The 15309-nt window shown below is 38.7% G+C and overlaps 1 protein-coding gene across 1 annotated transcript; it reads right to left on the bottom strand.

The window, feature by feature from the left end:
• Positions 1 to 4494: 4494 nt before the first annotated feature.
• LOC110717003 lies at positions 4495 to 6076 on the bottom strand. Its single transcript, XM_021895648.1, has 4 exons — positions 5827 to 6076; positions 5345 to 5507; positions 4844 to 5164; positions 4495 to 4735 (listed from the first exon to the last, which is right to left on the bottom strand). Exons 1-4 carry the CDS (start codon positions 6074 to 6076, stop codon positions 4495 to 4497), a joined length of 975 nt encoding a protein of 324 aa, XP_021751340.1.
• Between the last annotated feature and the right edge of the window lie 9233 nt (positions 6077 to 15309).

Below are 15309 nucleotides of genomic sequence, written 5' to 3'. Positions count from 1 at the left end.
CATAAGTCGTGAGACCCTTTTGCAATTGGAAGACCATTCTTCATGAGCCTCACCAGTCATGATCCCTTTGGCAAAGAAGCTTAGAATGGGAGTGTCAAGAGTATACTCCAAGGAACAATTCCGGAGAGTTCTCCTGAGTTCCTCCTCCCATTCCTTGAAGTTGACCAAGTTCAAAGAAAAGGCCAACTTTTCTGGGAGTTCCGGGCACACATGGTTGTTGTTTGAGTTACTTGCAGACATTGTTCTAAAATTGAAAGAATTTGAAATGAAAAACCATTCATAAATCAATAAGTTGAAATTTAAAAAGCGTTCATGCATAGTTTCAATCTTATTGAGCATTTTATCCACGCATTAATAAATTGTCCCTTATGGGCGAGAATAAAATGATTCCGAGATCCCAAAGATCAAGAAATGGTTAAGCATGCTTTGGCTTATCTTAATCATTAAATATCTTAAGGTAAGCAATCCAATTGCTAATAGCTCCAAGCTACTCTCGGTTTGATAAAATGTCGCATGTAATACATCCTTGACATTTTATCTCTTTTGCCATGACATCTAAGGACACCTTACTGATATCGTTGAGCTTAACCAAGACAACTTGTATACCTAGTATACCTTACGTTCCTAGGGAAGTAGTGATGCCTCGCTTTGGCGTAGCCCATCACATATGCGCATTAGTTCGGTAAGTGTTGTTCTTGGAACGGTAAATTTTTACCTCAATATTATTAAGGGACCTAGGGTTTCTATGTTGGTTTGATTTAAGTGAACTTAGCTAATCGTCGCAACATGTAGAAATCCTAGACATGCATCTAATATTCACATATATAATAATATATAAAGCATAAACTGATGCATTTGGCAACTAGCATGACCCCTTGAAATCTTCAATTTCCATGGGTCTTCATCTTGGCTCGTCTTCATCGAAACGCCGTCTTGAGACATCTTGGCCAAAATAAAATAACTAGCTAGTACGACTAAGATTAATCTAAAGTACAAAAATACTTAACGGTTCGCAGACCGTTTTTAGATTTACAAAAATACATAACGGAACGCAGTTCGTATTTTCTATCCTAGTCGGGCCCCACTAGTTGCCATTTTCAATAACCTGTTTTGAAAACAATCTTTCATTCACCCATTCACTATTTGTGAATGGCCCATGCATTTTACGAAATACACAATTAAACACGCAAAACTAGTAACTAACTTAGGTGGTTAATCCGATTAACGCGCCTAATTAAAACTAGTCAAAGTTGTTTAATTCATTATTTCTAAAAGCAAAATGCTCACATAATCAAATAAGCTCCCACTAAATTCCGCATCCGTACTTAATTAATCCGGTTAATTAAGTCGGCATAACCCATAATTTGTCAAAATTTTGCAAAAGCCGGAAAATTGAGGTCTAACCTAGTTAAAATAATTACATAAATAATTTTAAACGGCAAAATTTTCGCAAAGTACATAGCCTATGCATCGAAAAACAGCCACCACAAAACCAAATGCCTAGCATCATGGCTGCGGCTGTGCTGTGCTTGGGCGCAGACAGCCTGCCTAGCAAGGCATTGCTGCACCTGCTAGCACCAGCACGCATCATGCTTGCATGCTAGCATGCGCGCATGTGTGCTGGCAAGTGTGGCTGGCCTGCTGTGGCTTGCTGCCTTGCAGCACTTGCGTGCAGCGCCCAGCAGCCATACACCACACACAGCAGCACGCTTGGTGCACTATGCTTGCTCCCCACACATCAGCAACACAACAAGGTGGGAGCACCACCATGCGCACCAAGGAAGCCACATGTGGGCTGCAAGAGCAGCCCGCCTAGCCTTGGTGGTGCTTGGGTGTCTTTTGCCTCGATTTGTGCGCTTTTGACTCGGGATTTAAATCTCAATATTCGTGTGAGATAAAATTAATTCTAAATTTATTTTAGAATCAATTTACAGCAAAGATAATATAACAAGTCTAACTTAAATAAATTCAATTTTAATAGTGCACAAGCCTAAATTATTCAAGAACCATTCTTTGAATCAATCTTAGGTCTAACTTGATGCAACAAAATTGAAGGGCTACATCCATAATTGATTTAACTAAAATGCAAATTAATAATAGATTTGACAAATAGGAGTTGGAAAAATAAATTAACCATCTAATGATAAAAAATTTTCCAACTTTCATACTTGTGTAAAATACCAAGATTACATCTTTCAATATGAAGATTAATAAAAAACTTTACTCACAAGTATTTGAACTTCATGGATTTTAAGCAACCAAAAATGAAAAATCCAAAGTTTGTTCAATATGGAATTTAGGGTTAGAGTTCCAATCATTTAAACCTTTAAAGATTAGAACTTTAACATATTAGGAACTTAAAATTACACATTCACATCAAACATTCACACATTAATGCAATTAATTTGCAAAATTTGTGAAAAACAAGTTTATGTGAAAAGGCATATCAACTCAAGCACTAATTAAAACTCCATAATTATGCTTAAGGATATTTAAATAGCAGTAGATTAGGGATGCAATAATGCATTTAATCTAACCTTGTAATGCTTGCATTAATCAAGGCTTAAAAAGATTTAAAATTTTCGTTGAAAAACGAAAAAAACCCTAAAAACTTGGGTTTCTGGTTCGAATTTGGCTTCTGGACAGCCCTTAAACAATGTTGAATCTGTTTCAGAATGTCGATTCCACCCAAAAATCACTATTTTTGAGCCAAAATCTGGGTTCGACAACCAAATCGATAAAAAAATACGAGTTTTAAAATTAATTAAAATGAGCTTCTAATCTAATTAGAAAAGCAAAATCAGAAATTAAATCTTACTTTAAAACACCATAATTAATTAATAATTGCAAAAATTAAAAGGAGCGTGGCTCTGATACCACTGTTGAGTTTCGTAGTGACCTACACTACGCGGAAAGAAACCCGCCAAGACCCGCCCCCATAATAAATACAATTAACAAGCAAAACATAATTAAACATAAGAAAGGATAAAAGATTATACCTTTGACGCGTGCTTCGCTCAACAATGAGCTCTTACTTGAACCCCGAAAATACGAGGTCTCCAACGACATCGTACCCTCGAACCCCACCAGAGCGTCCTAAGTCTCGAAGGTTAGTCGAGACCCGGACAAATAAAACTATGAGTTTTACGAATCAAGGTTTACTCAAATCAAGAGTTGCCTTTTAATTCCACTCAAGGTTGTTCTTTCCCAAATACCCAAACTTTGGTATTTATAGGGAAATGAACCTTTGATCTTCATTTCCCAACCAATGTGGGAGAATGAATAATTTTGATAATTAATTTAATTCCAAAATAAATTAATAATCAAATCAATCACAATGCAACAAGTTTCAAGGGGAGAGAGAGAGTTAGGTGAGGACCATGAACCTTGGGGGGGACCATTGCCTTGCTCCCCAAGGCATGCTCCAAGCCTTTGGTCCCCACTCACCTAAAACCGCCTCAAGCAATGGGGTGAGCTGGCTGCTTGCTTTGCTGGCCAGCTAACCTAGCTAGCCCAGCAAGCATAGCTAGCACTGTCAGCTAGCCCAGCCAGCCAGCATCCCCGCATCACCCCATCCAGCATGTGCGTGCTGTGCTGGGCGATGCTCGTGCTGCTGTTTCGTGCTATCGCTGGGCGCTGCTGCCCAGCCCCTCTACGCACACACTCGCATAGCAATCGCACTCATAGCCCCTTTCAATCCCAATTGCACGCACATGCACAGGCCCTCTCGCATAGCCAGCACAGCCAGGCCAGCATACGCATAGCCTAGCTAGCGCACTCACGCACGCAAGGCCTAGCATGCGTGCTGCTAGCGAGCCACGCATGCGGGCTTGGTGCTGAGCGATGGTGCACATGCACACGCACTGAGCGAGGCTAGTGCTGCTTGCTAGCTTGCTATGCTTGGTGCTGCCATGCGAAGGCACGCACGCAAGCACACAGCTATGCGAATGCTCGGTGCTGCATTGCGTGGCTGCTGGGCGATGGTGCACACGCACACACGCATGCGTCTAGCACTACGATGGTGTTGTGCGTGGTGCAAGGGCTGCGATGGCGCCTATGCATCATGCTAGGGCTGCGATGGCGCCTAGGCATGATGCTACGCCTAGCACACCATGGTGCGCCTGGGGTTGGGATGTGCTAGCCTAGCCTAGCTACGGCTATGCTCGTACTTGTCGCTTGTGTTTTTGCGACGCTCGGTCTCGACGCCCTAGGCTCGATATCTGACGTCTGTATTCGTAAAACTCTGTCGGCTTATTAAATCCTTCGGATTAATTCGTCGTCTCGGATCGGTTGTTCGATTGGGTTCGATCCGAAGGGTTCAGTTAAGATTAAGCTGTAATATTAATTGTACCTTAATATTACTGATTGGAAGCGGCCTCCACCTAGGCATTCCGATCACTTGACCTTACTGAAGAATTAGTTCTGTAATAATTCTGAACCCTCTATCAGAATAATACACTTGTTGGAAGGACACCATTCCTTTCAGACACCTTTTTAAAACTTTTTCATGTTTATAAAGACATGTGTCAAAGACGAGCCACCAACACTAAAATCATCCATGAAAACCTCAATCTCGTTTTCAAGCATTTCAGAAAAAATGGAAGTCATGCATCGTTGGAAATTTGAACGAGCATTGCATAACCCGAATGGCATTCTTCGGTATGCGAATGTTCCATATGGACACATGAAATTAGTTTTCTCTTGATCATTTGGATGGATAGGGATTTGGAAAAACCTGGAGTATCCATCCAAAAAGCAAAAGAAAGCATGATAGGAGTGTCTCTCCAACATTTGGTCCATGAAGGGGAGAGGAAAATGATCTTTCTTTGTATTTTTGTTTAACCTCTTATAATCAATGCATATCCTCCACCTGGTCACCGTCCGGGTGGAGATTTCCTCTCCTCCTCCTCCCTTAACAATGGTCATTCCACCTTTCTTTGTAACCACGTGAACCGGGCTAACCCACTTGCTATCGGAGATAGCATAGATTATGCTCGCTTCACGCAATTTCAAGATTTCTTTCTTGATAACCTCTTGGAGGTTGGGGTTCAACCTCCTTTGAGGCTCGATTGAGGTGGATTGATCATCCTTAAGGTGAATACGATGCATGCACAAAGAAGGGCTAATTCCCTTAATATCTTCAATGCTATACCCTATCACATCTCTATATTTTCTCAACACATCAAGCAATTTTTCCAAATTAAGACCATCAAGGGTAGCATTGACAATGATAGGGTATTCCCCTTCATTTCCAAGATAAGCATATTTCAAAGAAGGGGGAAGGGGTTTGAGTTTTACCTTGGGAGGAGGCTTGGAACTCTCCTCCAATTTCTCCTCCGCTAGCCTGAGCTCATCGTCCCTAAGATCATCCTCTTCCTCCTTTTTAGCTTCTTCAATGGCCATGACAAACTCTTTTGCTTCTTGAGAGTGGTACTCTTCTTTGCATGTAAGAGCTTCAACCATTGGATCTTGAGGACTCATCATAACCCTTCCCAAGCGATCTAACTCTTCATTCACAACATCAACCCTATAGCACTTCTCAACCATGGGGGTCTTGAGTAGCTTAGAGAACTCAAAAACAATTTTTTCATCGGCTACCTCACATGTAATGGTGTTGTTCTTGCAATTGATCATCGCCCCCAAGGTCTTGAGAGCTTCACGACCCAAAATCACAAGGCACATAAATATGCCCAACTTGAATAGGAACATCTTCAAGCTCACCACAAGGCAACTTCACCGAACGGTTGACCAATTGGATATTCTTCCTTGTAGGGATCATCTCAATGTTAAGCTTTTGAGCAATGGATAGAGGGATCAAACTCACACTTGCTCCAAGATCGGCTAAGGCGCCCCTAGCTTCCATGTTCCCAATCTTTACCGGCAAAGTAAAACTTCCCGGATCCTTTTGCTTCTTGGGCATCTTATGTTGAACAAGTGCACTCACTTGATGGGGGAGAGTGATAAGCTCATCATTAAGCTTCCTCTTGTTGGTGAGAATGTCTTTCAAGAACTTGGAGTATGAAGGCATTTGTGTGACAACTTCAATGATAGGGAGGTTTATGTGCAAGTTCTTCATCACACTAAGGAACTTTGCAAAATTTTCGTTCAACTTCCTCTCCGTAAGTCAACCCGGAAAGGGAACCAGTCCATCAAGATTTCTAGTCTCACTAGGAGTTGAAGATGTCACCACATCCTTAGAATTTTTTTTCTCCATACTTCTCTCTTTCTCAATAACTTTCTCTTCTTCAACTTCCTTGTCTTCACTCACGCTCTCTTCTCCTTCCTTCTTTTCCTCACTATCCCCCTCCTTGGGACCCTCATAGGACGTACCCGATCTCAATGTGATTGCCTTGCAATATTTGGGTTTCACAATGTTGGAAGGGTTAGTTTGTGATTGTCCGGGTAGAGTAGAAGGTGAGTTGAAAGGAACTCTTTTGGCCAATTGTGCTAGTTGTGAATCAACCATCTTGTTATGAGCTTTGACCTCTTGCATTTGTTGATTCGTGGCTTGAAGTTGTTGAAGAATTTAGGTTTGAGTAGAATCGGGTTGAGATGCTTGCTCTTAACTCCTTTGAGTTGCTTGATTTTGATTGTGGTATTGGTTTTGATTATTGTGTTGGTTGTTTCTTGGGTAGTTTCCTCTTGGGTTTTGGGTTTAGAATGGAGGTGGGTTTTGGTATTGGGGGTTGGAGTTGTATGGTTGTTGAGCTTGTTGATTCCATTGTTGGGGTTGGTGAGAAAATCCGGGTGGTGGTTGCCTCTAAGCTACTCCACTGCCACTTCCCCTATATTCATCTTGCCTTGTGTTGTATGCCACTACAAGCTCCGGGCTCAAACTTCCACAATAGGATGTATCATGGTTCGTTCCACCACAATTTCGACAAAAGAAGGAATTGACTTGAGAGGAGCTTGCCCCACTATTGACACTAGTATTTAACTTTGCAAGCCCTTTTGTCAAAAGCTCAAGTTGATGTTGCAATTGATCAACCTTCTCCAATTCATACCTTCCACCCTTCTTTGGTGCATTCCTCCTTCTACCACCCCAAGAGTAGTTCTTCACTACCTCTTCAATTGTTGCTTCAACTTGATTTTGAGGGACTTTAATCAATTGGCCACCCGCCCCCGCATCCAAGTTAGCTCTAGACATAGGTTCCAACCCATCGTAGAAGAATCTCATGAGCAAGCTTTGATTATATTCGTGATGAGGACATGCTTGTACCAACTCTTTGAATCTTTCCCAAGCTTCACTAAGACTCTCATCCGCTTCTTGTTCAAATGATGCAATCTTCCTTCTCATCTTGGTGGTCTTTTCTTTGGAAATGAACCTCTTTAAGAATTCCTTGACTACCTCCCTCCATGTCGTGAGAGAGTTTGGCTTGACTTGTTTGAGCCACTTCTTTGCTCTACCCGAAAGAGATTGTCAGAATAAGTGCATACGAATGTATTCTTGAGAAACTTGGTTGGTTTGAATCATGGCATAAAGCTCAATAAATCTATCAAGATGCTCGATAGGATCTTCACTTGGAGAACCCGAAAATTGCTCTGCTTGAACCATTCTAGTGTATTGAGGATGGATGGTAAAGTTTGTTTCCGTGACGAGTAGCAAAATCCCTCCCGTGAGCTCATAATCCTCGAGATTTCCAAACTCGCGAAGCAAAACATCATTCTCTTACCTCGCCATTTCCTCGCTTTGAGAACTTGATGACCAAGAATCACTCTCACTATCAAAAATAGCACCAAGACCTCGCCCCTCTTCTTGATAAAGTCTTTGAACTTGTCTCAAAGTGCGGTCGATTTCGTGGTCAATGTAGTGTGTGGGAGGTCCTTGAGATCTCCTTTGCATCCACCAAAGCTAAGTAAACAATTAGCAATGACTAGCAAGAGAGTAAAGGAACAAAATAAATAGGCAACAAATCCAATAATAACGCAATAAAAGTGCAAAACAAGCCGTTTCCCCGGCAACGGCGTCAAAAATTTGATCGGTGGATAATAGGTTGTTACTACTACCCTAGATCAAATATACAATTTTTACTCCTAACCTAACTCTATCAAATTTAGGTGAGATAGTGGCAAGTTACGGTCGAATCCCAAAGAAACGAGGGTCATGCACGATTACTGTGAAATCTAGAATCTATTGCTAGTGACAAAGGGGATATTATAGGTTGTTTTGAGAAGTTTTATGATTAAACTATCTATCAAAAGAGACCAAATCAAGCCAAAAATAAGGATGATTAAAGTAGACACTCTAAAGTGAAAATGAAAGGCAAAACTATAGAGATAACAAGGGCAAAAAGCACTAGGGAGAGGGGGTTCCAATCATGAACAACAAGACACTAATGAAAATCAATAAGGATTTATACCAAGGAGTACAAACTCTACTCGAAGCAGTTCATTCTCATGCAACTACTCAAAACAAGTTGATGAAATTAATCAAACCTAAACTAGATCATTCTCATGCATCTAATCTATTACTAAAACATTGGGGTTAGAGGTACTCCAAGCATATTTAAGCACAAATCATCAACTCAAGGTAACATCCAATCAATAATCAATATAAACTCAAGTAAACATGATTTTCACCCCCTTACCTAGCTATAAATCTAAGCTAGAGAAAGGGAAATAACCATGGCAACTAAACTAAACATGTATTCAATCCTAACACAACTTAGCATGATTCTAAATCAAAGAGAAAGCAATGAAACAAATAAAGCAAGGAAATTATAGAAGAAAACATAAATAAGAACAATAAAACTAAAGATTGGAGAATAGGGAAAAGATATTACTATTATAAATGTTGAAGGATTAGCCAAACATGAAATAGTTGAAATAATCTTGAAGAAAGCTTGAATATCTTGATTACAAAGATTAAAACTTGAAGATTAACTATTTTCTCTCTCTAAAAGATGTTCATATTCTCTCTCTACAAAGTGTTTTTTATGTCAATGGAATATTAGTTGATTGAAGACTCAAGCTAAAGACTATTTATAGTCTCCTATTATAATGAGGAAAACGGGCAAAGGAGAGGGCTCTCCAATCAGGTGTCGCGCCCTCTCCATCCTGGGTACGAGATTTGCAAGACCCAGCTCGCCGCGCCCGCGGGCCAATGCTGTCGCGCCCGCGGCATGCCATCTCCCAACCATCTCCAGAAAGTGCTTCATAGCTCAGGATCCCCCTGTCCGCGCCCACGACTTCTTACAGCAGCGCGCCCTCTCCTTTGCAGCATCTCCTCTTCCTTTGACAAGCTACCTTAGCAACTCTAACTCCGTCTAGCAATCCAAAATTCTCCCACGAGTGCTAGGAGCTATCAAAACACACGAATAGAAGGTAAAAAGTAGAAGAAAAGATAAAAGAGAAGTAAAAAAAACGAGAAGGAGCTAAAGTAACTAAAATAGAGGTAAAAACGGTAAGAAGAGGTATAAACAAGTGACAAATCGGGGGAATTCTCTAGTGAAAGAGGTTGAAATGGTGGCATAAATGCCACTCATCACATTTCTAAGGTTGTTATAACTAATTATTCATTCATTTGGCATGACCGCAACCACATTTGAAGAAGCATATGTTGGTCTTCTAGTTGACTTGGTTATCTAGGTTGATCCAAGGTATGAATATGTCGCTTGAATTGCTTGATGCATTATATCCATATTCTTTATCTTTTTTTTTAAATGTGATTCTAATCTTATTTATATACTTTATGTTGCCTAATTTTTGTGGAAGTGTTTAATCAATTGTAGCCTTATAAGCCATGTTGTTCTTAGTGTCAATAAAAGTGCTATGTGGTATTTGCATGACATTAGATCTTTGTATTTGATGGTTCAAGGGTAAAGTACGTGATAAAACTTGTGGAATTACACTTATTACAATCCAACTTAACATTTTATAAGTTGGGTGTTTTACTGCTATTTTTATAAATTAAATTACGGTTTGATTTTCTTCAATTTTTCCTATTTTAATCAATGTTGCAGCTCAAAACGATTGGTCACATGGCGGATGATATCCCATCAACCCTAGGAAAATTCTAGCCTGAAAAATCATCGATTTACTTCAATAGAATCCGATGGTAATCTTCTGTCTCTAAACTTATCCTTTGGTCTTTCCTCTTTCTCTCTCTTCTTCTCTTCCTCTTCTTCGCTTATGAGGTTTTAAAGGTATGACAATTTAATTTTCTATTTTGATTATTGGTTGCTGGGTGTTATATATGGGGTTCATATTATGTATTTTCCAGCATAGTTGTATTGTTTATTGTATAGATGAGAGGGCTAGTGAAGGAACATTTGTGATTCTCACAAATAGATTATAGATATTGAGATTAAGAATCCTTAAATCTTTATGTAGTTCTCCCCACATGGCAGTCTTTCAAGTTGCCATGTTATATTTTTTTTTTCATAGTTTTCTCTTTGATGATGCTTTGCCAAATTTATGAACAAAAACCATAAATGTCATTTTACTTGATGATATAAGTATTCTAATGATTATTTAAACCTTGTTTTATCAAGTAACACTAATCGTTGTAATGTCCAGACACCATTTAGCACCATTTTTGCATTAGAACAAATATTGCACCATGGCTAATTAGATTAGAGTTGAGGGAAAAAGCTATTTTGTAATTAAATGATATGGAGTAAATTGCATTGTTAATTATTGAACAACGAGATGTGTTAATTCAATTATTAGGTTAGAGACGAGGGAAAATAAATTGATAATTAATTTGAAAAATGTGATCTTAGAAACAAGAACCAATTTACGAGCCTAATTAATTACACAAAAGTCATTCCGTGTTAACATAATTGAACTTCAAGCAGTTTTTCGAAGAATTTGAAGCTCCGTTGATGGAGATTGATGGTGCTGCTGAGAGTATTAGTAGCCGTTCAACTGTTACGGGCCATCCATGGCTTCTTGCCAAGAACTTGCTCCTTTTCGATTGGTGGGGCACTAGGAGTTGTTTCTGGGTTTCAATCGCAAAGGTGCTTTTGGGTGTCGTGTATTGTTGAATATAGTTCATACTGCTAAGATTCTTAGGATCATATTTGCTAGTTTAGATCAGTTTGCTATGGCTTTTTGCATTTTTGGGTTGTTAGTTTAGAACAGTAATTATTTCAATGCCCTTTTTTTGGCTATGTTTTTTTAACCCTCTCTATTTTATTGTCTTTTGGGTTTGTCTTAACGTAGTGAAGGGTGGTTCTATTTTCTAGAGGCTTTTTATGATGGTACGACTTTAAGGATGGGAGGTGGGAGCCTATACATACATACTTACATACATACATACATACATACATATATATATGGAATCAGTAGTATTTATGCTATTTATTTGGTTTTGCTCTCTCTTTTACCGGTGTGGGTTAAGACAGATTACTATTCAAAGGTAGCTTAGTGTTCTTATTGCTTTGTTATGGTCTTATAGTTTAATAACTGATAAATGTAGATATAAACTTTGTTAAATGCTTCATCAGTTGGGCACTCAGACATTAAATTTCGAATAACCTTTAATAAATTTCTAATTGCAAAACTTATATGAATCTTCACCTTTAAGACCAATGAATATAATGCAAAACCAGTGATCTTGCAAACCATATGGGTGTACGTGAGTTTTGTCCCAAGATGCCCAACACTCAACATGAGCCAATCATTAGAGCTGCAAAGGTTGATTTTGTTACTGTAGAATGTGTTGTCTTTTGGCTACTGAGTTTTTTAATCTGGTTGTGCAGTGGTGTTGTGGATTTAAAGATCATAACAATTTTTATAGACCTTAGTGCCTAGGAATTTTTTTTTAAGAGGGTTGGGGGGGGGGGTGGTGGTGTTGATTTTTGCTTCTTTTTCTTGGCTTTGTTGTCTTTGGAAGGGAACTTTGTTGATCTTTGCTTGCAAATCCATCTTTTGGTCTTTGTTTCTTTTGCTCTCTTAATGGTAATCTATTTTGCCTTTTGGGCATACATTTGTTCTTGACTTATAACTTATTTTATGTTGATGGATTTTTGGCTTGTTAGTTGTGTAAGCTAAGGTTTCTTATATTAGTGGTCTTAACTAATTTTGCCTGATGAACTAAGTATTAGGTTATTAAAATTATTGCTTTGTTTGAAAACGAGCACCAACTGTTTGGTTTAGGCTTGTTTGATTTCGTGTTTTTTTTTCATTCAAGGATATTTGAAAAGCCTCTTGCCCTCTTATAACAACGCTTTTTTTTTGCTTATTGTATCCATTAGCTAATTATGTTGGTTTTTATGAGTACTTTTTATGAGTGCCTTTTATAAGTGTTTGTTTTTACTAAATATGTACAAAAACTTTTTTATGCATTCGATGTACAGTAATATTATTGTACATCGAGGTAAATTTTGTTGAATTTAGGGTAACTTTTGTTGAATTTAGGATAACTTTTTTCCTTAAAGCTTAAATAACTTTTATTATATCAGGGTAACTTTCATTCATTATAGGGTAACTTTTGTTCATTTAAAGATAAATTTGAAGCGGATGTGCAATATTTTATTGTACACCCAATTTTTTAAATGTTTGTCAAATATGTAAGGTTAATAAGTAAATCCTCTGTAGCTAGGTGAGTTAGGATCCCTTGGCTTAGCATGTTAGATTAATTTTGAATCCTGTGATGATGTAATTTTTAGAGTTGATTTTTTTATGGCGTGGCTGTATGTTGCTTGTGTTGTTTCCGCTTTGGGTGTGGGTGTTGCAGGATCTAAGTTGTGTAATTTATTCAGCTTAGCTATTATCGTTTGCGTAATAATTGTTTCCACCTTAAGTTTATCGGTCAACTGTTCTTTTTAGGTTGCCTTTTGGTTCGGTTTAGTCAGCTAAAAATAAGGTTTGATTAGGGGTGTGTTGGGTTGCATGATTTGGTTTTATTGGTGTACTGGAATTAGCATTGTTTAGTAGTATTAATTTAGGCTTTGCTTGATTTCTATGTCAGTTTTGGGAAAAGAAAGCCTGAACAAATTATCATATTTTGGTACGGGTTTTTATTTTATTAGTATTTAAGATCTCTGCACTATTTTATTCTTGTTTGTTTAGTTTAACTTTAGCATGAACTAAACAAACAAGAATAAAATAGTGTAGAGATATTAAATACTAATAAAATACTAATAGGGAGGGAGGGGGAGAGAGAGAGAGAGAGAGAGTTCAAAACATTTTTAAAGTGTAAAAAAAAACGACCATTTTTAAAGTGTAAAAAAATTTTAGATTATGATTTGATTTATGAAAACCTAGATTACTAAGCGTTAAGAGAGAGAAAGAGAGAGGGGGAGAAAGGGAAGGAGGGTGAGGGGGAGGGAGGGAGGGAGAGGGAGAGGGAGGGAGGAAGAGAGGGAGAGGGGAAGGGGAGGGAGAGAGAGAGAGATTTCAAAACATTTTTAAACTGAAAAATTTTTAGATTAAGATTTGTTTTATGGAAACCTAGATTACTAATCATTAAAGATAGAGAAAGAGAGTTGGAAGAGGAGAGAGTGAGGGAAAGAAAGAGAGAAGGAGGGAGAAAGAGAGAGAGTTCAAACCATTTTTAAAGTGTAAAAATTTATAGATTATGATTTATTTTATGGAAACCTAGATTACTTAGCGTTGGTAATAGTAATACAAATTGTTTCCCCTCTAAACTTGAGTAATACAAATGATAATAGTAAACCCGGTCTAAATTGACCACTATGCATATACTCTAATTCTAATGTATATTTTTTGCAAAGGTTGATTGTGTAGTTAGAAATTCCATTGATTAATAGTGTCATTTGTGGAACTTTATCCACTAAATTTAGGAAAGCAATGTGGTTGAGCGGTGGTATCCTATAAAATTAATTCTTGAGTTGCAAATATGAGGCCATAATTATTGGTTTTTTTTTGGGCAAAGGCCACAATTATTTTATTCTAACAACAATTGTTTATTATTTTATTTAGGATTTGTAATCATTTAATCGGTTTTGCCTATATATTTTTGGAATACTTTGACTTTATAGTATGCTTTCGAGTAACATTTTAGGGATGTTCTTATTACAAAAATAAAAGTATTAAAGATATAGAGTAGCATCGATTGTATAGATTAGGTAAACTATAATCAAATTTTAAATGCTCTTTCATCTATAAAATGGTATGGTCACATTAGCTAAGATTGATGTGATTAGTTATTTGATATAATCAGCTAAGCTAATTAGATGACTTGATGTGATCAACTTAAATGTAATTACATTAGCTTAACATATAGTATGGTTAACTAGATAATGTTTCTTAAATTGAAATTTCTTATTTGTATTAGGGCTACGACAACCAGGAAGTTATTCACCAGATTTTCATTCAACTTGCCCCTTCACAATTCTTATCACGGGAACTTCTAATATTAATTTCTTTTAACTCAAGTCTTCTGTTGTAGTTGTCGACATTAGTACCTTTTGTATGCTTATTGTATAATAACCTAATATATTTGTTTTGTATTGCAAACTTATTTATAATGAAAGTGAAAGGAATGGTGTCCTTCTAACAAGTGTATTCTTCCGATAGAGGGTTCATAATTATTACGGAGCTAATTCTTCAGTAAGGTCAAGTGATGGGAATGCCTAGGTGGAGGCCGCTTCCGATCAGTAATATCAATGTACAATTGATGTTACAGCTTAATCTTAACTGAACCCTTCGGGTCGAACCCAATCGAATCACCGATCCGAGACGAAGAATTAATCCGAAAGGATTTAATGAGTCAGCAGAGTTTTACGAATACAGACGTCAGAAATCAAGCGTCGCAAAATCACAAGCGACAAGTACGAGTGTAGCCGTAGCACCACAATGGTCTAACCATGTGGATGCTAGGCTAGTTCAGGCTAGCATGCACCTAGCATGGCTAGGCGCAAGCCTAAGCACACTAGGTGTGCTAGGCTCGCCATCGCAGCCTAGGTGCACCATCGCAGCCTAGGCGTGTCCTGGCAGCCTATCGCAAGCAATAGGCGCACCAGGCGCACCGAGCAACCCATCGCAGCTACTGCAGCCCTAGCATGAGGCTGGGCACCATCGCTGCCCATCGCAGGCACCAGACACACCATCGCTGGCACCAAGTGCTAGCATGGGTGCTTGGCTAGCATTGGCGCAGCATGCGTGCTGGCTTGTGTGCTAGCCTTTGCATGGCAGCACCAAGCAGCGCACCATGCATGTGCGACGGCCTGGGCGCCAGCATATTGCTAGGCCACGCACAACAGCCCAGCATCACCACGCACCAAGGCTGCTGTGTGATGCGTGGGTGTGCGTGTGGTGCGAGGCCAATGCACGTTGTGCTTGACTAGTGCGCATGGTGCGTAGCTAGTGCATGTGCGAGAGATGGGCGAGGTGTGTGCG

Source organism: Chenopodium quinoa, unplaced genomic scaffold, assembly GCF_001683475.1.
Source record: "Chenopodium quinoa cultivar QQ74 unplaced genomic scaffold, ASM168347v1, whole genome shotgun sequence".
Taxonomy (NCBI): domain Eukaryota; kingdom Viridiplantae; phylum Streptophyta; class Magnoliopsida; order Caryophyllales; family Amaranthaceae; genus Chenopodium; species Chenopodium quinoa.
Note: the sequence above shows the minus strand (reverse complement) of the source record. Positions and strands in the feature narration are given on the sequence as shown.

Excerpts from the sequence above, each read along its gene's own strand:
- LOC110717003 (XM_021895648.1), bottom strand. The coding sequence starts at position 6,076 with ATGAAGAACTTGCACATAAACCTCCCTATCATTGAAGTTGTCACACAA. Across the intron at positions 5,508-5,826 it reads CTTAGCCGATCTTGGAGCAA|AGTTAGATCGCTTGGGAAGG; the intron begins GTGTGAGTTTGA and ends TTGTGAATGAAG. Across the intron at positions 4,736-4,843 it reads ATATGCATTGATTATAAGAG|GTTTTTCCAAATCCCTATCC; the intron begins GTTAAACAAAAA and ends TGGATACTCCAG.